This window comes from Heptranchias perlo, chromosome 43 (genome assembly GCF_035084215.1).
Source record: "Heptranchias perlo isolate sHepPer1 chromosome 43, sHepPer1.hap1, whole genome shotgun sequence".
In the NCBI taxonomy this organism is placed as follows: Eukaryota; Metazoa; Chordata; class Chondrichthyes; order Hexanchiformes; family Hexanchidae; genus Heptranchias; species Heptranchias perlo.
Window position 1 is genome coordinate 8098842 of NC_090367.1, and position 12788 is coordinate 8111629.

At 54.8% G+C, this 12788-nt stretch overlaps 1 protein-coding gene across 2 annotated transcripts in view; it reads left to right on the forward strand.

Moving 5' to 3' along the window:
- Positions 1 to 12788, forward strand: part of LOC137306480 (inositol-trisphosphate 3-kinase B-like) — a 45215-nt gene that overhangs the window by 15812 nt on the left and 16615 nt on the right. For both annotated transcript variants that reach the window (XM_067975738.1, XM_067975739.1), the window contains exons 2-3: positions 9167 to 9251; positions 11442 to 11655. In XM_067975738.1, coding sequence (XP_067831839.1) covers positions 9167 to 9251; positions 11442 to 11655 — 299 coding nt within the window. The remainder of the gene's footprint in view (positions 1 to 9166; positions 9252 to 11441; positions 11656 to 12788) is intronic.

Below are 12788 nucleotides of genomic sequence, written 5' to 3' on the forward strand. Positions count from 1 at the left end.
GACACCCCTAGTGTCTTCTCTTGGGGCACCCCCTAGTGTCTGCTCTAGGACACCCCTAGTGTCTGCTCTGGGACACCCCTAGAGTCTGCTCTGGGACACCCCTAGTGTCTGCTCTGGGACACCCCTAGAGTCTGCTCTGGGACACCCCTAGTGTCTGCTCTGGGACACCCCTAGAGTCTGCTCTGGGACACCCCTAGAGTCTGCTCTGGAACACCCCTAGAGTCTGCTCTGGGACACCCCTAGAGTCTGCTCTGGGACACCCCTAGTGTCAGCTCTGGGACACCCCTAGAGTCTGCTCTGGGACACCCCTAGTGTCTGCTCTAGGACACCCCTAGAGTCTGCTCTGGGACACCCCTAGTGTCTGCTCTGGGACACCCCTAGAGTCTGCTCTGGGACACCCCTAGAGTCTGCTCTGGGACACCCCTAGAGTGTGCTCTGGGACACCCCTAGAGTCTGCACTGAGACACTCCTAGTGTCTGCTCTGGGACACCCCTAGAGTCTGATCTGGGACACCCCTCGTGTCTGCTCTGGAAACCCCTTGTGTCTGCTCTGAGACACCCCTAGAGTCTGCTCTGAGACACCCCTAGAGTCTGCTCTGGGACACTCCTAGTGTCTGCTCTGAGACACCCCTAGTGTCTGCTCTGGGACACCCCTAGAGTCTGCTCTGGGACACCCCTCGTGTCTGCTCTGGAAACCCCTTGTGTCTGCTCTGAGACACCCCTAGAGTCTGCTCTGAGACACCCCTAGAGTCTGCTCTGGGACACCCCTAGTGTCTGCTCTGAGACACCCCTAGTGTCTGCTCTGAGACACTCCTAGTGTCTGCTCTGAGACACCCCTAGAGTCTGCTCTGGGACACTCCTAGTGTCTGCTCTGAGACACTCCTAGTGTCTGCTCTGAGACACTCCTAGTGTCTGCTCTGAGACACCCCTAGAGTCTGCTCTGGGACACTCCTAGTGTCTGCTCTGGGACACTCCTAGAGTCTGCTCTGTGACGCCCCTAGTGTCTGCTCTGGGACACCCCTAGAGTCTGCTCTGGGACGCTCCTAGTGTCTACTCTGGGACACCCCTAGAGTCTGCTCTGTGACGCCCCTAGTGTCTGCTCTGGGACACCCCTAGAGTCTGCTCTGGGACACTCCTAGTGTCTACTCTGGGACACCCCTAGTGTCTGCTCTGAGACACCCCTAGAGTCTGCTCTGGGACACTCCTAGTGTCTGCTCTGGGACACCCCTAGTGTCTGCTCTGAGACACCCCTAGAGTCTGCTCTGGGACACCCCTAGAGTCTGCTCTGGGACACCCCTAGTGTCTGCTCTGGGACACCCCTCGTGTCTGCTCTGGGACACCCCTCGTGTCTGCTCTGGGACACTCCTAGTGTCTGCTCTGTGACACCCCTAGTGTCTGCTCTGGGACACCCCTAGAGTCTGCTCTGGGACACCCCTCGTGTCTGCTCTGGGACACTCCTCGTGTCTGCTCTGGGACACCCCTAGAGTCTGCTCTGGGACACCCCTAGTGTCTGCTCTGGGACACTCCTAGTGTCTGCTCTGGGACACTCCTAGTGTCTGCTCTGGGACACCCCTAGTGTCTGCTCTGGGACACCCCTAGAGTCTGCTCTGGGACACCCCTAGAGTCTGCTCTGGGACACCCCTAGAGTCTGCACTGAGACACTCCTAGTGTCTGCTCTGGGACACCCCTAGAGTCTGATCTGGGACACCCCTCGTGTCTGCTCTGGAAACCCCTTGTGTCTGCTCTGAGACACCCCTAGAGTCTGCTCTGAGACACCCCTAGAGTCTGCTCTGGGACACCCCTAGTGTCTGCTCTGAGACACCCCTAGTGTCTGCTCTGAGACACTCCTAGTGTCTGCTCTGAGACACCCCTAGAGTCTGCTCTGGGACACTCCTAGTGTCTGCTCTGAGACACTCCTAGTGTCTGCTCTGAGACACTCCTAGTGTCTGCTCTGAGACACCCCTAGAGTCTGCTCTGGGACACTCCTAGTGTCTGCTCTGGGACACTCCTAGTGTCTGCTCTGGGACACTCCTAGAGTCTGCTCTGGGACACTCCTAGAGTCTGCTCTGGGACACTCCTAGTGTCTGCTCTGGGACACTCCTAGTGTCTGCTCTGGGACACTCCTAGAGTCTGCTCTGGGACACTCCTAGTGTCTGCTCTGGGACACTCCTAGTGTCTGCTCTGGGACACTCCTAGTGTCTGCTCTGGGACACTCCTAGAGTCTGCTCTGTGACGCCCCTAGTGTCTGCTCTGGGACACCCCTAGAGTCTGCTCTGGGACGCTCCTAGTGTCTACTCTGGGACACCCCTAGTGTCTGCTCTGAGACACCCCTAGAGTCTGCTCTGGGACACTCCTAGTGTCTGCTCTGGGACACCCCTAGTGTCTGCTCTGAGACACCCCTAGAGTCTGCTCTGGGACACCCCTAGAGTCTGCTCTGGGACACCCCTAGTGTCTGCTCTGGGACACCCCTCGTGTCTGCTCTGGGACACCCCTCGTGTCTGCTCTGGGACACTCCTAGTGTCTGCTCTGTGACACCCCTAGTGTCTGCTCTGGGACACCCCTAGAGTCTGCTCTGGGACACCCCTCGTGTCTGCTCTGGGACACCCCTCGTGTCTGCTCTGGGACACTCCTAGTGTCTGCTCTGTGACACCCCTAGTGTCTGCTCTGAGACACCCCTAGAGTCTGCTCTGGGACACCCCTCGTGTCTGCTCTGGGACACTCCTCGTGTCTGCTCTGGGACACCCCTAGAGTCTGCTCTGGGACACCCCTAGTGTCTGCTCTGGGACACTCCTAGTGTCTGCTCTGGGACACTCCTAGTGTCTGCTCTGGGACACCCCTAGTGTCTGCTCTGGGACACCCCTAGAGTCTGCTCTGGGACACCCCTAGAGTCTGCTCTGGGACACCCCTAGAGTCTGCTCTGGGACACCCCTAGTGTCTGCTCTGGGACACCCCTAGTGTCTGCTCTGGGACACCCCTAGTGTCTGCTCTGGGACACCCCTAGTGTCTGCTCTGGGACGCCCCTAGTGGCTGCTCTGGGACACCCCTAGAGTCTGCTCTGGGACGCCCCTATTGTCTGCTCTGGGACAGTGCGGTGAGTCACGTAACCCACCGACACTCACACACAGGAAAAGAGTCAGCGCCCTCGGGAGCTGAAGGGGGAGGGAGGGTGGTGAAAATCGGGCATGGAGTGAGAGCGGGGAGGAAAGAAACATTCAGGCTCAGACACATGGACCGAAGAATATTCACCAAATGGAAGCGATGCAGCCAGCAAAGGGTTAACCAGAGCTCTGCGGAGAGAATCCGCAGCACAAGGCAAGCCTTGTCAGGCTTTGACGCTGCAAGCTTAACTGAAAACCACAGTGGAAACTCTGAAATCAGCTGGTCCCGAGCCAGGACTGGGGTTTCCTCTGCGTTCCGCATGATGGGAACCAAGAGGTGTGTGACTTAACTTGGCCTGATCTCGGTTTGTTTCACCCATCTCTTGCTCTCTGCTTCCTCTTTGCCGTAGATTACAAAAAAACGATCGCGGTGATTAAAGAACGAAATTCCATTTCTGTCCCTCCTCCCACGGCCCTGGGACGTCCCAAAGCGCTTTACGGCCAATGAAGTACTTTTTTTTTTTGAAGTGTACTCACTGTTGTAATGGAGGCAGCCAATTTGCGCACAGCAAGATCCCACAAACAGCGATGAGATGAACGACCAGATCATCTGTTTTAGCGATATTGGCGCCATTGGAAGAAGAGCAGGGGAGTTCTCCCCGGGGTGCCCTGAGGCCAGTATTTATCCCTCAACCGACATCACTAAAAAACAGATTATCTGGTCAATTGTCACATTGCTGTTTGTGGGATCTTGCTGTGCGCAAATTGGCTGCCGTGTTTCCTGCATAACAACAGTGACTACACTTCAGAAAGTATTTAATTGGCTGTAAAATAAATACAAGTCATTCTTTACTCAATGACCAATGGGTAAAGGCGTCTCCCTCTCCCCCCACTCCCCACCCCTGGTGGGATACTGAGCCCCAGTAGGAGATCCGAGGTGTGGTCCAAGGCTCAGGGAGAGTCTACCGTGGGGGGCATCGCAGGGAGAGTCCGCCGTGGGGGACATCGCAGGGGGAGTCCGCCGTGGGGGGCATCGCAGGGGGAGTCCGCCGTGGGGGGCATCGCAGGGAGAGTCCACCGTGGGGGGGCATCGCAGGGAGAGTCCACCGTGGGGGGGGCATCAAAGGGAGAGTCAACCGTCGGGGGCATCAAAGGGAGAGTCCACCTTCGGGGGCATTGCAGGGAGAGTCTGCCTTGGGGGGCATCACAGGGAGAGTCCTCCATGGGGTGCATCGCACGGCAAGAGTCAGCTGATCTCCTCAACCAGGTGGGTCACTCAATTGACTGGAACGTTCCTGGGCTCAAATGAGGGGAGACATTGACTCCTCAACACTGTCCAGGGACTCCAGGGAAAGTGTGGACATCAGGATGGGATCGGCTGCGATGCCCCCCCCCCACAGTCGACTCTCGCTGTGATGTCCCCACGGTCGACGCTCCCTGAAATGCCCCTCACGGTGGTCACTCCCTGTGATGCCCCTCACGGTGGTCTCTCCCTGCAATGCCCCCCATGGTCAACTCTCCTTGAGATGCCCCACATGGTGGACTCTCCCTACGATACCCCCCACGGTGGACTCTCCCTGCGATACCCCCCACGGTGAACTCTTGCTGTGATGCCCCCCATGGTGGACTCTCCCTGCGATACCCCCTCACGGTGGTCTGTCCTTGCGATGCCCCCGATGGTCAACTCTCCCTGAGGTGCCCCCCATGGTGGACTCTCCCTGCGATACCCCCCACGGTGGACTCTTGCTGTGATGCCCCCCATGGTGGACTCTCCCTGCGATACCCCCTCACGGTGGTCTGTCCTTGCGATGCCCCCGATGGTCAACTCTCCCTGAGGTGCCCCCCATGGTGGACTCACCCTGCGCTACCCCCCACAGTGGACTTTCCCTGTGATGCCCCCCACGGCGGACTCTCCCTGCGAGGCCCCCCACGATGGACTCTCCCAGCGACGCCCCCCCACGGCGGACTCCCCCTGCGACGCCCCCCACAGCGGACTCCCCCTGTGACGCCCCCCACGGCGGACTCCCCCTGCGACGCCCCCCACGGCAGACTCTCCCTGCGACGCCCCCCCACGGCGGACTCTCCCTGCGACGCCCCACATGGCGGACTCTCGCTGCTACGCCCCACACGGCGGAATCCCCCTGCGATGACCCCCCACGGTAGACTCTCCCTGCGATGCCCCCCACGGTGGACTCTCGCTGTTTTTTTGGGTGAGGCGGTGGAGGACAGCCCAGTGTCAGTGAGATCATCCTGAGGTTGTGAAACAGGCTACATAAATGCAAGTCTTCTGTTAATTTCTTCTCTCCTGGACTCTGGGACCGCCCCCCCCAGCCGAATTTCTCAGTTGGAGTGAAACACTTATTTTGGAAACTTCCACTGCACTATGTGGATCTTTTTACTCAAGCTTCCTGCTTGGCCTTTCTCATTGTTTCCCAGATAACATCATCAGATTCAACACATGATATCAGCTCGCGAGCAACTGAAAATAGACCAAGATCGTTCCTAAACAAAGCAGTTGCCATCACGATGAGACAACCAGAGTCAACACATAGCAGGCACAAAATGAACTGTGGTGGAATCGAAGGCAGGGAGCCATGTTCTTTATTCATCAATTCGAGTTGAATTTTAGATAGATAACAGAGTAAAGCTCCCTCTACACTGTCCCGTCAAACACTCCCAGGGCAGGTACAGGGTTAGATAGAGTAAAGCTCCCTCTACACCGTCCCGTCAAACACTCCCAGGGCAGGTACAGGGTTAGATACAGAGTAAAGCTCCCTCTACACCGTCCCATCAAACACTCCCAGGGCAGGTACAGGGTTAGATACAGAGTAAAGCTCCCTCTGCACTGTCCCGTCAAACACTCCCAGGGCAGGTACAGGGTTAGATACAGAGTAAAGCTCCCTCTGCACTGTCCCGTCAAACACTCCCAGGGCAGGTACAGGGTTAGATACAGAGTAAAGCTCCCTCTACACTGTCCCATCAAACACTCCCAGGGCAGATACAGGGTTAGATACAGAGTAAAGCTCCCTCTACACTGTCCCGTCAAACACTCCCAGGGCAGGTACAGGGTTAGATACAGAGTAAAGCTCCCTCTACACTGTCCCATCAAACACTCCCAGGGCAGGTACAGGGTTAGATACAGAGTAAAGCTCCCTCTACACTGTCCCATCAAACACTCCCAGGGCAGGTACAGGGTTAGATACAGAGTAAAGCTCCCTCTACACTGTCCCATCAAACACTCCCAGGGCAGGTACAGGGTTAGATACAGAGTAAAGCTCCCTCTACACTGTCCCGTCAAACACTCCCAGGGCAGGGACAGGGTTAGATACAGAGTAAAGCTCCCTCTGCACTGTCCCATCAAACACTCCCAGGGAGGTACAGGGGGTTAGATACAGAGTAAAGCTCCCTCTACACTGTCCCATCAAACATTCCCACCCTGTTCCAATATCCCTTCACCCCCTTTTTGTCCACCTATCCAATCTAATCTTGAATGCTGAGACAGTTACTGCTTCGACCACTAACTCTGGAAGTTACTTTATTCTGTACCTAACCCGTGCTGTACCTGCCTCACAACTCTCTGTGTGAAGAGATTTCTGCTGCTTTCTAACCCGGTGTCCTGGGGCCAATATTTATCCCTCAACCCACTTCACAACATTATCTGCTCATTATCACATTGCTGTTCGTGGGATCTTGCTGTGCGCAAATTGGCTGCTGCGTTTCCTACATTACAACAGTGACTACACTTCAGAAAAAGTACTTCATTGGCTGTAAAGCGCTTTGGGACGTCCTGAGGACATGAAAGGCGCTATATAAATGCAAGTTCGACCTTTTCAAATCCCTTAAAAGTGAACCGTGGCCTCAGTAAAAACCCAAGTGAACTACAGAAAGCAAGTCCGAGAGAGACACATGTGTGATAGCCAGCTGCGCCCAGTCAAAGCAGCTCTCGTTGTCTGGACTCTCCCCGTGCCTTCGTACTCCCGAAGAGTCTGTTTTATTTTCGCCAGGTCGAACGGGAAAGAGAATGATTGCATGTTTGGTCGCTAAATTTAACTTCGTCCTTAAATATAAATTGCAGCTAAAATAAGAGAATTTGAGACAAAAATATTGCAGCCAGAAACTGCGTTGAGTCAGTCCCAAGCTCAATTTATGGAATCCTACAGCATCGAAAGAGGCCGTTCGGCCCATCGTGCCTGTGCCAGCCCTTCGAAAGAGCTGTCCAATTAGTCACCCTGTAGCCCTGCAAATTTTTTCCCCTTCAAATATTGATCCAATTCCCCTTTCGAAAGTTATTATTGAATCTGCTTCCACCGCCCTTTCAGGCAGCGCATTCCAGATCATCACAACTCGCTGCGTAAAAAAATTCTCCTCATCTCCCCCCCTCTGGTTCTTTTGTAAATTATCTTAAATCTGTGTCCTCTGGTCACCGACCCTCCTGCCACTGGAAACAGTTTCTCCCTATCTCCTCTATCAAAAACCCCTCATGATTTTGAACGCTTCGATTAAATCTCCCCTTAACCTTCTCTGCTCTAAGGAGAACAATCCCAGCTTCTCCAGTCTCTCCGCATAACTGAAGTCCGTCATCCCTGGTCCCATTCTAGTAAATCTCCTCTGCGCCCTCTCTCATATCTCGGCCAATAGTCTGAAGACGAACCCCACCCTGGAGGTGAAAGGTCACGACCCTCACTGTCCACAGCGGCCCGGTGTCACGACCCCCGAGTCACCTTTATCGGCTCTAAGCTCCGTGTGTCCGCGCAGTGAGCCTGCAAACCTTTGCGAGGGGTCGATAGGGACAGTTCCGGACTGGAATCCCTCCTATTGTTGTTGGAACTTTTGCTGAGCAGCCATTGTCTTAAAGGCACAGCGCGCGACGAAACCAGGGCGTGAACGAGATAAACAATTTCGGTTGGACGTTTCCCTGGAGGTTTCATCACATGACCTCCTGCCTCCAAACGCCCCGCCTCCCCCCCCCCAAACACACCCGGCATTGGTCGCCCGACACGTCCATCCTGGCGGAGCCCCGCCCTCGCATGCCCGCCATTGGTCGCCTGACATGTCCACCCTCGCGGAGCCCCGCCCCCACACGCCCGCCCGACATGTCCAACCTCGCGGAGCCCCGCCCCCCACACTCCCGCCATTGGTCGCCCGACACGTCCATCTTCATGGAGCCCCGCCTTCCCACGGCCAATCGGAGAGCAAATCAAAAGCGTTCAAAGAAAATTGAAAAAACACACAATTATTTAATGCCCCTATGATTTGTCTCCTGGGCTTTGTGTGAGGAAACGCTTCCTGACATCACCCCTGAACGGCCTGGCTCTAATTTTAAGGTTCTGCCCCCTTGTTCTGGACTCTCCCCAACCAGAGGAAATAGTTTCTCTCTATCGACCCCATCAAATCCTTTAATCATCTTAAACACCTCGATTAGATCACCCCTTAATCTTCTACACTCGAGGGAATACGAGCCTCGTCTCTGCAACCTGGCCTCGTAATTTAACCCTTTTAACCCCGGTATCATTCTGGTGAATCTGCGCTGCACCCCCTCCAAGGCCGATATATCCTTCCTGAGGGGACGGTGCCCAGAACTGGACGCAGTATCTCCAGACGGGATCTGACCAGAGCTCTGGACAGCTGTAATACAACTTCCTCCCCTTTTGTATTCCAGCCCCCTCGAGATAAAGGCCGACAATCCATTGGCCTCTTTAATTATTTTTTGTACCTGTCGGCTGGCTTTTAGTGATTTCTGGGCTGGTCTTTCTCGAAGTACAACTCCAGACAGTAACTATTAGGGATGTGAGGGCCATCAGAGCCAAGCCAGATCCTTCCGTCATTCGATGCCAACACACACATGACCCGTGTGAGGCCCTGGGTTAATTTTTCCACTGCTGATCCCAGGGGGTTTCTGAGACCAACTGTCGACGATTTTTTTTTCCCTGAAAATTTGAAGGGTTATTTTCAGGCCCTCTCCGCAAACAATTGATGCCTCCAAAAGTCCCCGACCCTTTGGACGGAATTAAGTGAGACTCGATGTGATTTGTTCTCTCTCTTCTCCCCCCCCCCCTCCGCCTCTCACAGTCTAAATCCTGGAAGACTTTTTTCGCAGTGGTGCACTGGTCCTTCCGAAGGTCAAACACCTGGGTCCAGCTCGCGGGACATGAAGGTTAGACCGTAAACCAACTCCGCTGGCCTCTCCCCGAGGGGGGGGGCGGGGGCGTGTCTGAGTATGTTGTATATGTGTGCGCGTTGAGCATGTGTTGTGTGTGCGTGTTGCGTGTATGCAGGTTGTGTGCGTGTGCATTATGTGCGTGTTGTGTAGGTGTGTGTTGTGTGTATGAGCATGTTGTGTGTGTGTTGTGTGTATGAGCGTGTTGTGTGTGTGTTGTATGTATGAGTGTGTTGTGTGTGTTGTATGAGCGTGTTGTGTGTGTTGTGTATGAGCGTGTTGTATGTGTTGTGTGTATGAGTGTGTTCTGTGTGCATGTTGTGTGTATGATCATGTTGTGTGTGCATGTTGTTGAACATGTGCGCGTTGTGCATATGAGCGTGTTGTGTGTGCGTGTTGTGTGTATGAGCGTGTTGTGTGTATGAGCGTGTTGTGTGTGTATGAGCATGTTGTGTGTATGAGCGTGTTGTGTGTATGAGTGTGTTGTGTGTGCATGTTGTGTGTATGAGCATGTTGTGTCCATATTGTTGAACGTGTGCGTGTTGTGTCTATGAGCGTGTTGCGTGTATGTGCGTGTTGCATGTATGATCGTGGTGTTGAACATGTGCATGTTGTGTGTATGAGCGTGTTGTGTGTATGAGCATGTTGTGTGTATGAGCCCGTTGTTTGTGTGAGAGTGTTGTGTCTATGAGCATGTTGCGTGTATGTGCGTGTTCTTGAACATGTGCGTGTTGTGTGTATGTGTGTGTTGTTGAACATGTGCGTGTTGTGTGTATGTGCGTGTTGTTGAACATGTGCGTGTTGTGCGTATGTGCGTGTTGTTGAACATGTGCGTGTTGTGTGTATGAGCGTGTTGTGTGTATGAGCCCGTTGTTTGTGTGAGAGTGTTGTGTCTATGAGCATGTTGCGTGTATGTGCGTGTTGTTGAACATGTGCGTGTTGTGTGTATGTGTGTGTTGTTGAACATGTGCGTGTTGTGTGTATGTGTGTGTTGTTGAACATGTGCGTGTTGTGTGTATGTGCGTGTTGTTGAACATGTGCGTGTTGTGCGTATGTGCGTGTTGTTGAAAATGTGCGTGTTGTGTGTATGTGTGTGTTGTTGAACATGTGTGTGTTGTGTGTATGTGTGTGTTGTTGAACATGTGCGTGTTGTGTGTATGTGCGTGTTGTTGAACATGTGCGTGTTGTGCGTATGTGCGTGTTGTTGAACATGTGCGTATTGTGTGTACCAATATCAATTAGCACAGGACTGGACTCATGGTCACACAGCTTGAAGAGGCTCCTGGGTGGGGTATCAGAGGGGAGCAGGTACGGGTGGAACTGTACCCCTCGGGAGAAGGGGGGCAAAGAGTAACCCAGCTCCTGGCACGGAGAGACTCAGCAAGAGTTCCGGAGGAGTCAGATCAGTGGTGTGAGGGTGGGAGAGATCTCCGCTCGCTGGAGGTGGTGAAGGGTTGGAGTTAGTGGGCAGACGGACCCAAGTAACAGGCCCTCAGGATTATAGATACTTGAAGTAAGGTCTCAGCTGGCTGACGAGCCTCTGGAGGGAGGGAGGCTAGTGGTGTTGGTGCTTAAAGTCTGGGCTTTAAAGTTCAGGGACTGAGACTACATGTCACCGACTGCAGCCTGAGCTTTCGACAAAGAGTTTCATTTGGTCAAGGGATAAATATCGGCCTAGGGCACCGGGGAGAACTCCCCCCTGCTCTTCTTCCAATAGTGGCCGTGGGATCTTTCACATCCACCTGAGAGGGGCAGACGGGGGCCTCGGTTTAACGTCTCTCAGTACTGGCACTGTCGGCCTGGATTACAGGCCTAGGTCCCAGACTGGGCCTTGAACCCACGACCTCTGACCCAGTCGGTGCTGACGCTTAGCAACAGCGCAAATCGGCTGCCGCGCCCCCACCCCCACCCCCACATTACCACAGCGACCAGACTTCAAACAGTCATTGGCTGTAAAGCGCTTTGGGACGTCCTGAGGTCGTGAAAGGCGCTATATAAATGCAAACTCTTACCCAACGACGATCTGTCGATCTCAGTCTAGGGGAAATGGACAGTTGGGACGTCCTTGGGAAGGGATGGGAGTTGGGGTGGGCCGCGGGGGGGGGGGCTTTCTTCTGATTGCCCCTGATTTGACTCCCCCCCCCACCGCATCCCTTGATTCAAACCCGCCTCCCGTTTCTCTCCCAGGCCACTTCCGTCTCAGCGAGACGGGCCAGATCTTGAAGAAGTTCAGCGAGATCGAAAGCCGCTGCTTGGAGCAGCTGATGGGAGACGTCCTGCGGCCCTTCGTCCCAAGCTACTTCGGGGTGGTGGAGAAGGAAGGGGAACGGTTCGTCCAGATGGAGCACCTCCTGGCGGGGCTCACCTCGCCGAGCATCATGGACTGCAAAATGGGGACGCGGTGAGCTCGGGGTGGGGGGAGGGGGGGAGGGGGGGAGGGGGAGGGGGAGGGGGAGGGGGGGCGCGGCCAGGCCGTCGGAAAACGGACTATTCCGGAAGGCAGACAGCTCAAGGGTGGCCAAGTTGTCTGTTACATAGGGACAGGAGGAGGCCATTCAGCCCCTCGAAGCCGTTAAGAATATCGGAACAGGAGGAGGCCATTCAGCCCCTCGAAGCCGTTAAGAATATCGGAACAGGAGGAGGCCATTCAGCCCCTCGAAGCCGTTAAGAATATCGGAACAGGAGGAGGCCATTCAGCCCCTCGAGATCATTAAGAATATAGGAACAAGAGGAGGCCATTCAGCCCCTCGAGCCTGTTCCACCATTCAATGAGATCATGGCTGATCTGTATCTTAACTCCATTCACCCACTGAGGGGTGACCCGATGGAGGTCTTTAAGATTATGAAAGGGTTCGATAGGGTAGACGTAGAGAAGATGTTTCTGCTTGTGGGGGAGACCAGAACTAGGGGTCATAAATATCAGATAGTCACTAATAAATCCAATAGGCAATTCAGGAGAAACTTCTTGACCCAGAGAGTGGTGAGAATGTGGAACTGGACAAAAACAGTGTGTGTGTGCCTTTAATTAGATTGGATTGGCATTATCCCCATCCCCCCCCACATTACCAATGGACCGTTCCGCTGATGTCATTGGTTGAATCTCATTCCTGTTCATGCGATCCATTGGAACAGTTCACCTGAAAAGAGTTGGGGGGGGAGGCAAACATAAAGTTGGCAGTGGAATTTGTGTGGCAGATGCAGGATTTAAAAGCCTTGAAGGCCCCTCTCCACTCCCCTCGCCATGGCTCAGGCCCCTCTCCACTCCCCTCGCCATGGCTCAGGCCCCTCTCCACTCCCCTCGCCATGGCTCAGGCCCCTCTCCACTCCCCTCGCCATGGCTCAGGCCCCTCTCCACTCCCCTCGCCATGGCTCAGGCCCCTCTCCACTCCCCTCGCCATGGCCAGGCCCCTCTCCACTCCCCTCGCCATGGCCAGGCCCCTCTCCACTCCCCTCGCCATGGCTCAGGCCCCTCTCCACTCCCCTCGCCATGGCTCAGGCCCCTCTCCACTCCCCTCGCCATGGCTCAGGCCCCTC